At 48.4% G+C, this 16,941-nt stretch overlaps 1 protein-coding gene across 1 annotated transcript in view; it reads left to right on the top strand.

Annotated features, from left to right (window-relative positions):
* The window catches only part of RBM20 (RNA binding motif protein 20), a 194,238-nt gene that overhangs the window by 162,386 nt on the left and 14,911 nt on the right, over window positions 1–16,941 (top strand). Inside the window, exons 8-12 of the mRNA XM_023206218.3 lie at window positions 2,964–3,043; window positions 4,628–5,297; window positions 12,485–12,589; window positions 13,685–14,345; window positions 15,890–16,024. Of these exons, the coding sequence (XP_023061986.2) occupies window positions 2,964–3,043; window positions 4,628–5,297; window positions 12,485–12,589; window positions 13,685–14,345; window positions 15,890–16,024 (1,651 nt within the window). The remainder of the gene's footprint in view (window positions 1–2,963; window positions 3,044–4,627; window positions 5,298–12,484; window positions 12,590–13,684; window positions 14,346–15,889; window positions 16,025–16,941) is intronic.

Genomic DNA, 16,941 nt, shown 5'->3' with positions numbered 1-16,941 from the left:
TCTGCAGTGTCTGATCAGCCTGTTCTGCCCCTCACTGGGGGCACCCCTGAGGGGAAGGGCCTGGGGGTGCCATCTGTGATAACCAAGGTGCAGAAGGGACTGAGAGCTTGTGGAATGCCTCTGGCCCTGACATTGGCCTGACCTGCTCCTGCCCCCATGCGCCTGAGCCCCACCCTCATAGTCAATCTGCCGTGGGTAATCTGCAAAACCTCAGCCGCTCCCTGCCAAGACCATTCTCCTCCCACGTCGGCCTTTCCTGGATCTGGGCTGGAAGGAATAACTAGGAGGATATGAAGTTCCAGAAGAGCAGAAGAAAACTGAACCTTGGGGACTCTTTTTACAACAGAAAGCTCCCCATCCAATTCCCATGGGGAATTTTATTTTTATGTTCTGAAGAGTTGCCAGATACATTTATCCTAGTTTGGGGACACGTTCTTTAGCCTTTGTCCATTCTAATGTGGCAGTGCAAGCCACAGATTTTGGAGTGATCTGGGGTGTGGCTTCCCCGGTGATGGCAGATCTCATGACACGGTCTTGGTCCTGATGGCTCCCACCAGCTTTCTCAAGCTCCGCTGCTCCCTTGGTGCCTGTGTGAAGGCAGTGCTGTGACAGGTCCTTTCAGGGACCAGCCATCCCAGTTGGCTTTCCCTTGATGATACAGTAGCCGGAATCATTTGTGTGGCCCAAGGTGGGCAGGCAGGAAGAAGACCGGCTTGGTGGGATCCACATTAAGTTCTATCAGCTTCAAGTGAGCCTTCTTCTTCTACCCCAAGTGACAGCCGACCCTGGCTGAAGGACCGGTAGTCTCTAGCCACACGGTGGGGTGGGAGGAGACATCCTGGACAGCAACTTTCTTCTTGGCTGACGCCAACAGCCTTGGCTTCTATCCTTGTTTGGCCTTGGTCTGAACAAGGTCCAGTTTAAGCAGCTGAGGTGCTGGAGGCCAGTGCGAGTCTTGGGTGATCTGGTTATTTGTAGGTGACACTTTCAGGTGCTTTATAAAGGGTCGATCTCTACAGCTTCAGTTTGATGTAAGGGACCATTTGCCAAAGTTGTGGTGCCTTTTCTGGTGGACATCCTGCCCAGTGCTGAGTTCCTGGGCCTTTTCTTGAATGGGGGATTGGCTGACTTCTAAAACCTCTGACTTATTCACGAGCACAGATGAAGGAGTCACTGCCTTCTCTTTGACATTCTTTCACTTTGCATCTCCATATGACAAGAGGTGAGGTCCCTCCCTCACTTGAACATTTTATATCTCTTTTCTGTGTACTAGCACTGACCTCTCTCCCTGAAACTGCAGGCAGCTCCTCCTTCATTTTCACCTTTACTCTGTGTTTTTCCCAGCCCAACCCTCTATCTCAACAACAACAGATAATCAGCCACGCCACTTAGAGCACTCATACTGTGCTAGTCCAGCTAGATCACATCTCTGCACCTGAGTTTCCCATCTGTCAAATGAGATACATGATGCTTTTTGACATTTGTATGGCTCTTATTGCATGATTTAGCTGGGCGTGGTGGTTCATGCCTGTAATCCCTGTACTTTGAGAGGCCAAAGCAGGAGGATTGCTTGAGCCCAGGAGTTCAAGACCAGTCCTGGCAACATAGCTAGACCTTGTCTTTTATAAAAACTGAAAAAATTAGCCTGATGTGGTGATGAGCGCCTGTAGTCCCAACTGCTTGGGAGGCTGAAGTGGGAGAATCACTTGAGCCTGGGAGGTTGAGGCTTTCAGTGAGCTGTGATTGTGCCACTGCATTCCAGCCTGAGTGACAGAGCAGGACCTCGTTTCTTTAAAAAAAATGTAAAAAAGATGCATGATTCCTTGCAAATTACATAGAAAAAAATCAAGGATAAAAAGCAGTTGATTAAATTTAATAAAACTCATTATCAAAAGTTTACATAGACCGAGGGTTTTTAGCTTTGGTCTTAAAAAAATCAGCTTTATTTTTTGAGGTATAACTCACATTCCATAAAATTCACTCTGCTTGATACATTTTTATTTAAAGGATGAATTTTGCATCGTCTTTAGGAAGATGCTCCTGACTTGCCTTTTGTGCTTGTGATTTTTAAAAAAAAAAAAAATCATTTATTATTTATTTATTTTGGTTATCGTGTGTCCATTCTGGGTTTAGGAAAGGGCTTTGGTTGGGAATGGGGGGCTGAGGTTGGTCCTGTCCTGGCATAGCCACCGTCTAATGATCTCAGGGAAGGATGGAGCCCTGGCTGCCTGCTATTCTCAGCTGTGAAGCCTGACTTCCAGCTTATGCCACCCTCCTCACACATTTACTTTGAGCATCAGCTGATGCCTGTGCATGAGGTGTTGAAGGGGGCACAGGGCATGGAAAGCATGGAAAGGAACTTGGAGTTAAAATACCTGGTGTCAGGTCCTGATTCTCTTCACTATCTGTGTGACCTTGAAGTGTTCCTTAACCCAACACAACTCCAAAAGTCACCAACTGCACGGAACACAAGGTGGCTGGTGACCCTGGAGCTGTGCAGAGCAGAGACCCTGCCTCAACCTCTCTGGCTCTAAGTTTCCATAGATATAAAAGGTGGAGGCTGCAGTCAATGATCTTCAAGTCTCTCCAAGTTTACAGTGCATGCCTGCCTGCCTTCCTTCCCTCCTTCCATCCCTCTCTCCTTTTCTTTCTTACACATTTTATTTTATTTTTTAAATTCAGGTATTAACAAATGCTGCTCGTCTCCAGCACATGGATGTGAACACCAGGCTCCTTCCTTCCCCAGTTCGATGGACCACTCAGTGTTCTCTGGGCCAGTCGGCCCTACCCAGTTTAGCATTATACTCATACTCATCCATTGGATTATACCTTTTGTCTTCCCCACACAAGGCACTTTTTCCCTTTTCGTGGACCAGGCAATGAATGACCCAGGTCAGAGCTGCTTCCCTCTGGTGTTTGCAAGGCCATCTCTGATCTGATGGTGATCTCTCTGACTTTGCTAGAAACCCGGGAAGGCTGTGGCTGCCATCATCCAGGACATCCATTCCCAGAGGGAGAGGGACATGTTCCGGGAAGCAGACAGGTGAGGCCCCAAGCCCTAAGTCTCCAGGCAGGTTCTGGCCAGCGGGAACACACTCCTGTTTCTCATTCTTAGGGGCATTTGAGTCATGCTGTGCCCTGCTCTTGCCCCTACCCCATCCATCTGCTTTTCTGGGTCCCACCTTTCCATGTTCCCTGTGAGAAACACCAGTCCAGAAGTCTAAACTGGCTTCTGTTTAGAACCAGCTCTTGGTTTTTCATGAGTTGAATGTAGGTGTAGGAAGTGGAATGTAGATGGTTTAAAAAAATCAGTTATTTGAAGTTCAGTCACTTTCTCTGAACATTGAATATATTCAGTTTTCCAATCCATTTCTTCCAACTGAAGTTTGTGATCAGGCCAAGCTGGGGCTACAAGTTGACCACTGTCACTCCCCTACAAAGACAGTTCCTGCAGAGAACCAAGGTAGAAAACTGCAGGAGCAGGCACCTGGCTGGCACATCCTGGGATTCTTGCTGCAGTGGCCGTAGGCGGTGCTGTCACTTCCCCATAGAGGACACAAGCCCAGGCTGTTTCCCCCCATGATGGTCAAGGCAGCCTGGTCCTAGCGAGACACCTCGGTGTCCCCTGATCAGTGAGGGCTGCGTGGTTTTCCTGTATTTGGGAACTTAATGAGAAAATGCCCATCCTTTTAGAGTATCGGATATATGACTCAGTTGACCTGCTTAATAACCAAACAGTCTTCAAAGTGTATGTGTATATGTGTGTGTATATCTTTGTATGTAACTGTTCAGGCTTGCTATCTTTATTTGTTTATTAGTTTGTCTGTTTTTTAAAAAAATTATGATTATTTGGGTTTTTAAAAGACGTGTAATGTCACATCTAGCCACCTGCAATTCTGCAGCAGGTGGAGGGAGTTTCGGAAGTCTTGCTCTGAACCTGACACAGGTTGGGGTCCTTGTCTGGGTTTCAGTTTCTTCATCTCAAATGTGTAGGTCGGAGTTCTAGAGTCTCTTCCAAGCCTAAAATACCTTCCTAATTCTTTTTTTTTTTAACCTCTGAGCCTACCCTCCCCAATAATTAGCATCCCTTTTCCAAGCATAAATAGAGCTGAGAAATAAATGAGAAAAGTGGAGGCTAAGAGGTTGGCTTTATTCTGATACAGCCCAAATGTAGAAGTGACTTCAAGTCTTCTGGCTAAGAGGCCAGCTAACAGCACCCAGGGTTAGGCAGCCTTATCCACTAGGCTGGACTAGGGCACCCTTGCCCCCCAGTGCCCAACCCGCACACCCCCAGGAGGAGAGTCAGAGGTCCACTCCCTGAGCGTGGCTCCCTTCCAAGAGAAGGCAAGCTGGAGCCGAGCCAAAGCAATCCAGTTCTTCTTCCTAGTTCCCAGGAGCAGGATGAGTAAAGGGATAGAGAGTGGCCAGTGCCGTGCTTAGAAGAAGTCCTCTGCACAGAAGCCAGAAGGGAGGAAAACGCTTTCTCCCCAACCACTCTATGCGGTTGTGTAGAGTTGGGAGTTAAGAGTGTACACAGTAGATCTAAGAGAGAGACTGTATCTGTGTGTGGGTGGGGTGGGATGGGAGGCCTAAAGATTCTAAATCCTGCTCCTTGGTTACCTCACAGATATGGCCCAGAAAGGCCGCGGTCTCGTAGTCCAGTGAGCCGGTCACTCTCCCCGAGGTCCCACACTCCCAGCTTCACCTCCTGCAGCTCTTCCCACAGCCCTCCGGGCCCCTCCTGGGCTGACTGGGGCAATAGCCGGGACTCCTGGGAGCACTCTCCCTATGCCAGGAGGGAGGAAGAGCGAGACCCAGCTCCCTGGAGGGAGAACGGGGATGACAAGAGGGACAGGATGGACCCCTGGGCACATGACCGCAAACACCACCCCCGGCAACTGGACAAGGCTGAGTTGGACGAGCGACCGGAAGGAGGGAGGTCCCACCGAGAGAAGTACCTGAGGTCTGGATCTCCCAACCCGCCCCACTCTGTGTCCAGCTACAAAAGCCGCGAAGATGGCTACTACCGGAAAGAGCCCAAAGTCAAGTTGGACAAGTATCTGAAGCAGCAGCAGGATGGCCCTGCGAGGTCCAGGAGGAAGGACGAGGCCAGGCTGCGGGAAAGCAGACACCCCCATCCTGAAGACTCAGGCAAGGAAGATGGACTGGGGCCAAAGGTCACTAGGGCCCCTGAGGGCGCCAAGTCCAAGCAGAGTGAGAAAAATAAAACCAAGAGACCTGATAGAGACCAAGAAGGAGCTGATGATAGAAAAGAAAACACAGTGGCAGAGAATGAGGTAATTATCAATCTCTTCCCCAGCTAAGGTGAGGCAGGCCCTGAAGGAGAATGATCGTAATAATGTAATGAGGATGAACGCTTACTGAATGAATGAACATTTACTGGCTATTTACTATGTGCTAGGCACTGTGCGAGACACTTTATCTCAATGAACTCATTTAATCCTCACAGGTTTTAAGTATCAACCTTTGAGCTTGGTACTATTGTTACTGCAGATGAGGAAACTGAGGCACAGAGAGCTTATGTTATTTGTCCAAGAACACACAGTGAGGAAATGGCAGACCCGGAATTATACCTAGGAGATCTGGCCCCAAATCCCACGGCACCTGTTACCTTTACTAGAAGTTAGGGCGGGACATGATGGAAAGACCTGTAGTCCTGTTTGTCCGGTAGGGAGTGGCCCTGAAGTGTTTATATCCAAAGAGCCTCCCAAGGGAGATTAGATCTTTGGTTCATTCTGTCCTCCCTCCTGCTAAAAGCATTTACCAATCCTAGAGCTCTGATGAGAGGTGGTGAAAGAGAAGCCGCCACCACCCACTAAATTAAACTGGGTGCCCAGAGCTGTCCACAGTGTTTTACCTCCACTCTAATAAAAATGCAACGCGACCGGGCACAGTGGCTCATGCCTATAATCCCAGCACTTTGGGAGGCCGAGGCAGGCAGATCACCTGAGGTCAGGAGTTTGAGACTAGCCTGGCCAATACGGTGAAACCCCGACTCTACTAAAAGTATAAAAATTGTCCAGGCAAGGTGATGCACCCCTGTAGTCCCAAGCTACTCAGGAGGCTGAAGCAGGAGAATCACTTTAACCCAGGAGGCGGGGGTTGCAGTGAGCCGAGATGATGCCATTGCACTCCAGCCTGGATGACAAGAACAAAACTCTGTTTAAAAAAAAAAAAAAAAAAAAAAAAAAACGCATGGCAATTGGCTGGCACCTTCATTCCAGCATCTGAAAGGTCTGAGGGCTTGCAGCAGTGCTTCAGTTCACACAGGGGCATCACAAGGAGGGTTCTGGTTACCAGGTTTATATTCCAACTTGGCTTACACTTCCTTCTTGCCAGAGCCTTCTATATTTAAGTAGGGGTAGGACAAGTGAGGTTTGGCAATATGCATAAGAAGCCTAATTTTTAAAATCCTCCACACATATCTTCTAGTCATTCTGACCTGGGAGTTGGTGACAATACTAAGTGCAAATAAGGAGCCCAAATCTCAACTCCATGAACACTGAAGAGTCACCCTTTTGGATGCTACTTCAGCATTTGTTCCCACATGTATAGATGGAGTGCCACTTTGCCAGGTGGTGTGCTAGGTATAGGCAAGCCAGGTGAATAGGACATAGTCCATGTTATAGCAGATACTGAAGTCCAATGGTGGAAAGAGACCTATTAATATAAAAATAATTTGTATACAATGGGACTCATGCCAGCATTTACAGCGAATGAGCTGCTCTGTGGGCAATTAACAACTCTGCGCAGGAACAGGAACAGAGCTGCTCAGAGAGGGTGCTATTTGAGCTGAGTATTAAAAGTAGAAAAAAGCAGGGTTTTTTTGAGATGGAGTCTCGCTCTGTTGCCCAGGCTGGAGTGCAGTAGTGCAATCTCAGCTCACTGCAACCTCTGCCTCCCAGGTTCAAGTGATTCTGCTGCCTCAGCCTCCTTAGTATTTGGGATTACAGGTGCACCACCACACCTGTAATTTTTATATTTTTAGTAGAGACAGGGTTTCACCATGTTGGTCAGGCTGGTCTCGAACTCCTGACCTCATGATCTTCCTGCCTCAGCCTCCCAAAGTGCTGGATTATAGGCGTGAGCCACCGTGCCCCGCTGGGGTTCTTGATAGAAGCAGAAGCAAGGGCAAAAGTGAAAAAGAAAGACTATTTTGAAAAACCTGGAGATACTCGGCATGGCTGCATCTTTAGGACATATTAGGGATAATGTTTTAAAAGAGTAAAATCATGACTCTGATGCAAATATATAATGAATACATGTCAAAGGTTTTATTCAACTCATTAATTAATGAGGGCATCATAAGATGCAAAAACCAACTCGAAAGAGAATCCAAAGAGCAGGCAACATATACAGGCAATCAGGAATGCTAAAATGAATTTGCTAATAGGTGTAAAAGTGGCCCCTTCCACAGCAGGCAGGGAATCAGTTGCATCTCCAGCAGAGACAATTCTTGTGTATCTCTAGGAACAACAATCATTTGTATTAGGATGTGATTTCTGCAACTTATATGGTTGTAAAATAGCTCAGCTCGAGACAATGAAAGGTGCAGACTTCTATAGAATCAGATGCCCTGAAGGGATGTGCTAGACAAATGCCCAGCATTCCAGTGAAAGGACACCCAGTAGTCTTTTTTTGCCCATTACAAAGTCTGCCACAATTTTTCCTAACTGGCATAGCAGGGGAAGCACAGGAGATGAGATTAGGGAAGAGGGTGAGCTGGGCTCATGGAAGGCATCGTGTGCCTCACCAAGGACTTGAATTGCATCCCAAGGACCTGGTGAACCAGTGGATATTTTCAAAAGTATATCTGCTTGGAAGGGTCCCAGTTGCTGGTGATGGATGATGGGCAGAGAGCAAGAGTTAGCAGGGGTTCAAAGAAAGCCTGGGCTTCATGTGGATACCACCAGCCTGCCAACCCTCTCTCCCCCTAGGCTGAGAGGTGGAACTGCTCCCCGCACTTCTACTCACACTCCCGAGACTCTGCTCTGACGACCCCATTTCTCCTACTGTTTTACCACCCTGCTCTCATTGGTTTGTAGAACATTGCTCATTTAAGGTGACACTATGTGTCAGCCAAAGAACCCACATGGAAAAAGAGTCTCAGAAAGCCCCAAGAGTTTCCCCACGGTTCTGTCCCTCACGTTGGTTCTGCCTTTTACAGCCTTGGAGTGGGGCCTCTCACAGATTGTTTCTTTAGGTTTAGAGCCAGGCAGTCCAACACTGTGTTGGAATGACAGCAGAACAGAGAGTATTTTGCACTGTCCGCAAACTCTGTATGATGAACTTGAGAAAAGCCCAGACCCCACAGGGCTGCCCCAGGAGTCAGATAACAGGTGGCTTTGGAATGAACTTTGGAATGAAGGCAGCAGGGCTTGCTGTTCTTCCAGTGCACCAGGCACCTCCCGCCCTCAGCGCCTTTACAGGTGTTGCTGCTGCCAAGGAGTCACAAATCTTCCTGGCTTGCTCCTCACCTCCTTTGTCTTTACTTATGGCCACATTCTCTATTCTCTCTGGCCACTGCATATGATTTCAACACCCCAACCTGCTTCTCCCCCTCCCACCACTGCAGACCATCTCAACACCTCAACCCATTCCTCTCCCACCCCACCACTGCAGACCATTTCAACACCCCAACCCCCTCCTCTCCCACCCCACCACTGCATACCATCTCAACACCACAACCCATTCCTCTCCCACCCCACCAGTGCAGACCATTTCAATACCCCAACCCGCTCCCCTCCCTCCCACTACTGCAGACCATCTCAACACCCCAACCCATTCCTCTCCCTCCCCACTGCTGCAGACCATCTCAACACCCCAACCCCCTCCTCTCCCTCCCCACCGCTCCAGACCATCTCAACACCACAACGTGCTTCCCTCCTTCCCACCACTGCAGACCATCTCAACACCCCAACCCACTCTTCTCCCTCCCATTACTGCATACCATCTCAACACCTCAACCCGCTCCCCTTCCTCCCACCACTGCATACCATCTCAACACCTCAACCCGCTCCCCTCCCTCCCACTACTGCAGACCATCTCAACACCCCAACCCCCTCCTCTACCTCCCTACTTTCCTGTTTTTGGTGGCATTTACCACCTTCAAACCTATCACTTAATGTCTTTATTTTACTTAGTGTCTATTGTCACCCCCAGCTCCCACGTGTAACCTTCACAAGGCAGGGAGCTTTGTCTGTTGTGTTCACTGCTGTGTTCCCAGTCCCTAGAGGAGGGCTTAGCACAGAGCGGGTATCTGTTGAAGGTATGAAGGATGGAACCCAGACTCTGGAGGCAAAGGCCTGGCTTCTGAGAACCAGGTCACACCCTGTTTTCTTCTGCCTCAGTTTTCTTGTTTGTAAAATGGGTGTGATCACAAGGCTGTTGTACTACTTTAAAGAGCTCACACTCATTAAAAAATCCTGAGCTCTCTGGAGAAAGTGACCATGGTTGAGAAGCCAGTGTGCGTGCTGCTCCGTGGTGATGGGCGGCCACATCCGTACCTGAGACCCAATTCTGGCCATGGGACCATAAAGAGGAGGAAATAAATCAAGTCACAGATAAGAAAAACATGGGGAAGAAACCCTGGGGTTCGAGAGTGGTAAGCCCAGGTGCCTAGGGAAGGGAAGCCAGGCTAATGACAATTGGTGCCAGGCCAGCGTGATGGGACCATGGTTGACTGAGGAAGCGGTGCCATCTGTGGGGCTGGAGCCACTGCTCAGCTCCATTCTACAGCTGCCATACAGGAAGGCATGCCATGCTGTCAAATCTCCCTTTTCTTAGAGCAAGATAAATGCCTAATATAAACCAAAACATAGCTGTGGGCTGGATGCCGTCTAGAAGCCCCAGAGTGTAACCCCTGGTATAACCAATCCATAACAGGAGAAGATTTTTAAAACCCTTATGCTCGCTTCAGAGCCTAGATAAGACCCAACCATGTGGAAAGACAGGTGGAGCACCTGGCACTGGGACCATAGTTAGTGACACTGAAATGACCCCTGGGCTCGCGGAGCTCATAGTCCAGTGAGAGAAATGCTAATCCAGTGATTTCTCAAATGAACAGAAGAGCTTGACTATTAAGTGCTAAGAAGGAGATGAAGGTATACAATGCTGAGTGCCTGTGATAAATCCGAGCCTTCTCAGGGTTAGGCTGTGACTATTGAGATTTGGAGGCGTAGTGAGTATTGACTGGGTGAAAAGAAAGCACCAGAGGGAGCAGCGTGCACAAGGGCCTCCAGCAGCTCCAGGGCTCCAGCATTGCCATAGCAGAGAGCTGGCATTAGAGTAATGGGAGGTGAGGCCGACTTATCAACAGGGCCTACACTATGCAGGGCCTTGTAGGCAGGTTGAAGATTTTTGCCTTTATCCTAAGTACCAGGGGAAGCAAATGAAGTATTTAAGCAAGAAAATACAGTGAGGAGGCTGGACACAGTGGCTCATGCCTGTAATCCCAGCACTTTGTGAGGCCAAGGCAGGCAGATCACTTGAGGTCAGGAGTTCGAGACTAGCCTTGCCAACATGGTGAAACCCCGTCTCTGCTAAAAGTAAAAATAAAATAAAATAAAATTAGCCAGGTGTGGTGGCGGGACCTGTAATCCCAGCTACTCGGGAGGCTGAGGCAGCAGAATTGCTTGAACCCAGGAGGCGGAGGTTGCAGTGAACCGAGATCGTGCCATTGCACTCCAGCCTGGGCAATAAGAGGAAAACTCCATCTCAAAAAAAAAAAAAAAAAAAAAAGACAATATGGTGAGGATGTGATCATTTTTGCATTTTGGAATGATCATTCTTGATTGCCTTGGCAAGAATAGATTTTGAGGGAGGGTACAGAGCAGAAGTGGGAGACCGGTTTGGAAGTGGTTCAGTAGCCCAGGCCCTGTGGTGGCAGAGCCCTGCTTGCAAGAGTTGGCGTTTCAGTCTCAGTCTGTGAGCTGGTGTGGGCAGCTGGGGGCACCTGTTGCACCCATCTGTTCCCCTTGAGCTGCTGCCTTCTCCTGGAAGTGATCCCAGAGCAAAGGGAAGCTCTGAAAGGTTGTTTCCTTTGCCTGCGGGGAGGAAGAGCAGGGGTCTGCTTGGTGGGGGGCTTTCAGCCCGGCTGGCAAGACTGTCCCTGCCTCTCCCAACTTGAACTGAAGGGGGTTCCTTTACTGTGTTGATCTGGGAGTGCAGCTGCAGGAGCTGCTTGGGAAGGGTAAGGATTATTCATTTTGACAAGAGAGGGCCACGCATAGTTGATTTGGGAGATAAAAATAAAGTCACCTGTTGGTAGAAGCTATGATAGCTAAAAAGGTATTTGTAGCTGCTTTACACTCAGGCTAGTGCAGTAGACTTCAGCAAAGCTTTTGGTGGAATCTTCACAGCAAACACTGGAAACAGAAAGGACTTGAGGATTTGAACCATGTGTCCCTGTCTGGTAATAACTGGTGAAACCAGTCAGCCCTGAGCTTCTGCTCCAGCTGGCTCCTAGTCAGCTCAAGGAGGTATGTCTGATTGTTAAGAAATCAGAACTAGAGTGGTTTACTTCAAACCAACCTCAGCCAAGAATGTCCTAGAACTGCAACTTGCCCCTCAGAAAACCCAGGAGTAGTCATTGATTTGGTGGCCAAAGTTTAAGTCATGGGAGAATATCCCCCAGCAACTTCTAACGTGGGGGTTGGCAAAGTTTTCTACAAAGGACCAGATAATAAATATTTTAGCCTATGTGGGCCAAGAGGCAAAATTGCAGATTTTATGTAGGCACTTCTATAATCACTTAAAATGTAATTAAGTGAACATGTACAATTCATTCTTAGCTCACAAGCTATACAAAAACAGGCTGCAGGTCAGATTTGGCCTGCAGACTATAGTTTGCTGATCTCGTGTCTTAAAGGTTGGTTAGAGGCCCTAATTCTCAAACCAGACACCTGCTTTCAATTGTTTAGTTTCACAGACATGGGCACTACTGTGAGGGCCCTGATTTGGGGGAAAGGAATACAAGGAAGGAAGAAAGGGAGTACTAGTTTGGGCTGTCACTCTAGGACAGAGAGCAAAAGAAAGGTGCAAGGGCACTCTGACTGGGTGACAATGCCCTTTCTACCTATAAGTGTCCTGAATGATTTAACCCCAGGGTCTTGGCTGGCCCAGATCAGTTCAAGTTTAGCTGCTTCTACTCTGCAAAAAATACCCAGTTGGCCAGGGATTTCTGCCCCCTAAAGACATCAGGCCAGGCTTCAAGACATTTCTCTGCCTCCATCTGTCTGTGTGACTGGGAGCAAATTACTTAACCTCTCTGAATCTCAGTTTTCTGATCTCTAAAATGAAGATGCTAATAGCAGCCACCTCCGAGGGATTCCGGGAGGATAAAGAAAATGCTGTATGTGAAACCCCTCTGAGAGCTGGGACCTGCATTCGATATCATTCTTTTTTTCTTCTCCCTGTCACTGCTCACCGTTGATTTGGTTTGCTCTGTCCTTCCTTTGGTAAGGCTGGAAAAGAGGAACAGGAGGGCGTGGAAGAAAGCCCTCAATCAGTGGGCAGACAAGAGAAAGAAGCAGAGTTCTCTGATCCAGGAAACACAAGGACAAAGAAGGTAAAGTTTATTTCAGATTCTGCACTTCTGCCATGAGGGACTGAGTCACAGGAGTCCCCCTGTTGCCTGGTGATGTCCTGCTAGGTGGAATATGGCTGAGACCCCACCATTAGTTGCATGAATGAACCAGTCCTCCTAGCACTACTTTGGAGGAGTGGCTGTGCCTGGAATCTTCAGATAGTTTTTATTGAAGCGATCTTTACCCACATGTCTGAGCTCTGCTCACTCTCCGGCAACTTGGCCGTGTTCCCATGAGAAAACATGTGCCCCAAAAAAGACTCAGGCTTCAGAGCCAGGCTCCCAAAATAGACGAGTCCCTTGGCGGGGATGGGGCGAGAAGCTGCTTTGGGCACTCAAGCTGGGGCCCTGACTTCAGCAGGCCCAGACCCTGGGATTAACAAGACATCTACTGTGCTTGTACAGATTGTTTTACTTAATTAAAATGAAAAATCCAGTTACAGTTCTCCTGGGCTGGGGCTGCCACAACAAAAAGAAATGTCCTTGGAACGGGGCCATCTTCGTGCCTTTCCAGTCAGGAGAGGCAAGAGAGATGAGTATCGCTGGCAGGAAAGCTGATCTCCTAAATCTTTCTGTGGAGTCAGGAGTCCATGGGCTGCTGCAGACGCCAAGGGGAAAGTTCTAGAAGGGGCCAAGTAGGAGCTTTGACTGTGGAAGTGTATGTATCGCTGCTGGGAGAGGGTGCTTGGGGGAATTTTGTGAGGGGCTTTGCTGCAGTTACATTTGGTGGTGACCCAGAGGCAAGAAAGATGTTCCAGTAAGTATTTAGAGTTTATAACTTAGTTATTCATGCATTCAAAAACTGTATATTGAGCACCTGTTATCTACTAGGGCTTGAAATTCTTTGTGTCACTTTAAATACGGTGGATTAAGCATTAAGGGCTTATTCCAAACTTTGAGCATCACCCTAAGGATGAGTTGGTGCTGTTGGACTTGAGTGGTTCGCAGTATTTGTACCAGGTAGAGGTAAGAAGGCTCAGGTTCTTCCTGATTGGAGGGGTCCTCATGGCCAAGTCTTGTGCCTTCCGGTTGAATGCTCTCAACCACCCTCTGACCTCCTTCTGCATTTTTGTACAGGAACAAGATTGGGAGACTGGAAGTGAGGCAGAGGGGGAGAGCTGGTATCCCACTAACATGGAGGAGCTGGTGACAGTGGACGAGGTTGGGGAAGAAGAAGATTTTATCATGGAACCAGACATCCCAGAGCTGGAAGAAATTGTGCCCATTGACCAGAAAGACAAAATCTGCCCAGAAACATGTTCATGTGTGACAACCACCTCAGACCTAGACCTGGCCCAGGATTTCCCCAAGGAGGGAGCCGAGGCCGTAGGGAATGGGGCTGCAGAAGTCAGCCTCAAGTCACCCAGAGAACTGCCCTCTGCTTCCACAATCTGTCCCAGTGACATGGACGTGGAAATGCCTGGCCTAAATCTGGATGCTGAGCGGAAGCCAGCTGAAAGTGAGACAGGCCTCTCCCTGGAGGATTCAGATTGCTACGAGAAGGAGGTAAAGGGAGCGGAGAGCTCAGATGTTCATCCAGCCCCTACAGTCCAGCAAATGTCTTCCCCTAAGCCAGCAGAGGAGAGGGCCCGGCAGCCAAGCCCATTTGTCGATGATTGCAAGACCAGGGGGACCCCCGAAGATGGGGCTTGCGAAGGCAGCCCCCTGGAGGAGAAAACCAGCCTCCCCATCGAAACCGACCTCCAAAGCCAAGCTTGCCAAGGAGTGTTGACCCCGGGTAACTACCTCCCCTTTCCTCACGGGGGGTCGGGTTGATTGGACCCCTGCTCACCTGATAAAGTATGAGCATGTGCAGGCTGGAATGAACATAAGTAAGGTTTCAACTAGCATTAAAGTGGGTGCAGAAAGTGATTTAGTAACAGAGGCAAGCCTCTAAAAGCCTGGCTAAACTGTTAGCGATTTTAGGCTAGTAGTGTAAAGGAAGTCAGATAGGAGGCTGAATGTTTTCTGACAAGCAAACTCAGGGCAGACTTCTCTGCATTTACAGGAGCCCAGATGGACTTGGATAACTAAAATTAGATTGAGTTATCAGCAAAAGGAGATCAGGAGAAGCCTCATGCCTGCACAGCAGAGGGCCACCCAGGCGGTTATTTGTGTGATGGGAGCAGGAATAGGGGAGGCAAGAAAGGAGTGGAAGGGGAAGGAACATGGGATCCCTAAAGGGTACAGCTGTTCCCCTTCTTACTACCTCAGACCCATTTTTTGCTAGGGTCTGGCGGTGATACAAGACTTGTTTTAGGATCTTCTCTTACTCCATTGGAGGTGACGTTTTGTGCCTATGCCCGGCACTGTGACATCATGAAAGAGAGAGTTTAAAATAGGCTAAGCCCTGTCTTCTCTGCCAAGTGGAACCTCAGATCCATCAAGGGGTTTGGGGGAAGGGAGGGAGAGTAGCCTTTAAGATTCTCACTGTGAAAATAATTAGGGATTTGCTTTACAGAAAGCCTGCAGCACACCAGGCTTTGAAGTGAGAATCGGGGACAGAAAATACAGAGGAAAGGCTTAAAAATGAACATTTCGACCCAGAGCCCTGTGGGTGGCATGAACTATTAGGTAACTGGGAGGCTTGGGATTTTTTCCATGTCAAGATGACCTGAGCTGTTTTTTTACCTGCATGGATCTGAGTTTCCATGGAAACCCCGCCGTGAAATGCCTTCTTGTTGCTAGAGAAACCCTGAGGCCCAGGCTCTGTCTAGAGAAGGCAAGAATAAAGGAGCAGTGAAATCTTCACTTCACTCCAGTCAAACCCCTTTTATTTTGCAGTATAGGTCTCAACATGTGCCAGTGTTAGAGGCTCATTAGCTGACCCAGTGTTTGGGGTTCATATTTAATAACAGCTTGACAAGCTTGGGGAGAGAATGGTATTGCCTGTTTTGCTAGCCTCGGTGGACGTCAGCACAATTTTTGCCCGTCAGTAATTCCTCTGCATGCAGAGATGGAATGATACTGAGATGGGAGGCATGGGGGGTGGATCTTCTCAACTGAAGCCATCAGTAGCCCATCCCCCTGGGCCAAATGCAAAGATTTGCCAAGTTTTATTGTGTGTGGCATTCTTTTGGCAGTGGAAAAAGCTCCTAATGACAGTGCTTTGGTTCTAATTAGCAGCCGTTGCCCTAGCCTCATGTGATTAAGCAGTCCAACGGACAATTCCCACTCATACTATGCAGGGATGGAATTTCAGGGACTCATTGAGGCGTGTTGTATTTCATTTCTTTTCTTTTCTTTCCTTTTTTTTTTTTTGCCTTGGTTCATGTTTTGCAGAAAACTCCAGGTATGTGGAAATGAAATCTCTGGAGGTGAGGTCACCAGAGTACACTGAAGTGGAACTGAAACAGCCCCTTTCTTTGCCTTCTTGGGAACCAGAGGATGTGTTCAGTGAACTTAGCATTCCTCTAGGTAAGCAAAACACACAGTCCTTACTGAAATTCAGGTCTAGGAAATGACAGTTCCATAGCCACCTCTAAGAACTTGAGAGGGCTTTTTGTCATTTCGTTGTTGTCATCGTTTTTTGTCCTTTTGAGACAAGATCTTGCTCTGTCACCCAGGTTGCAGTGCAGTGGCATGATCTCAGCTCACTGCAGCCTCAAATTCCTGCGTTCAAGTGATCCTCCCTCCTCAGCCTCCCGAGTAGCTGGGACCGCAGGTGCACACCACCAGGCCCGGCTAATTTTTTTATTTTCATTTTTTGCAGAGATGGGGTCTCCATACGTGGCCTAGGCTGGTCTTCAACTCCTGGGCTTAAGTGATCCTCCTGCCTCAGCTTCCCAAAATGCTGGGATTACAGGCGTGAGCCGCTTCACCTGGCCAGCTTATCATTATTTTAAATGTATGATGCAATAACCCAGATTTGCAAGGGGCAGCTGTAAAGCTCCTTGCAATTTCAGCCTCCTATAGTAGACCAGATACTCCGTGAACACATGCCTTGAATAGCACTGCCCTGGGACCCAGAGCTAAGAAGCCTTGTCTTTCCTGTCAGGGAATGCTTTATTCTTGACGACATGGAGGCTTTAAGCCTAGCTCTTATTCAGGCAGGAAAGCAAATGCCCAGCAGCCTCCATAAAGTCAATAGAAATGAACCTCTTCTGCTATTGTTCATTGCTCCAGCCCTTCCCAGAACAATGCTACATTTTTTTTCTTCTTAGAGGACAAACGTTTCTGAGGCAATGATGCTGAATAGACTGTGTTTGGGACAGACTCCCCCTAGTTCATAGAAAGGGTATTGAGCAGAGAGGCCTGGGTTTCTGTCCTTCCTACTTAAGGGTGACTGTGTGTCCTTAGATAAGTCATACCCCTTCTTGAGTCTTAGTTTTCTC

The sequence above is a fragment of the Piliocolobus tephrosceles genome, chromosome 9 (genome assembly GCF_002776525.5).
Source record: "Piliocolobus tephrosceles isolate RC106 chromosome 9, ASM277652v3, whole genome shotgun sequence".
NCBI lineage: Eukaryota > Metazoa > Chordata > Mammalia > Primates > Cercopithecidae > Piliocolobus > Piliocolobus tephrosceles.
Note: the sequence above shows the minus strand (reverse complement) of the source record. Positions and strands in the feature narration are given on the sequence as shown.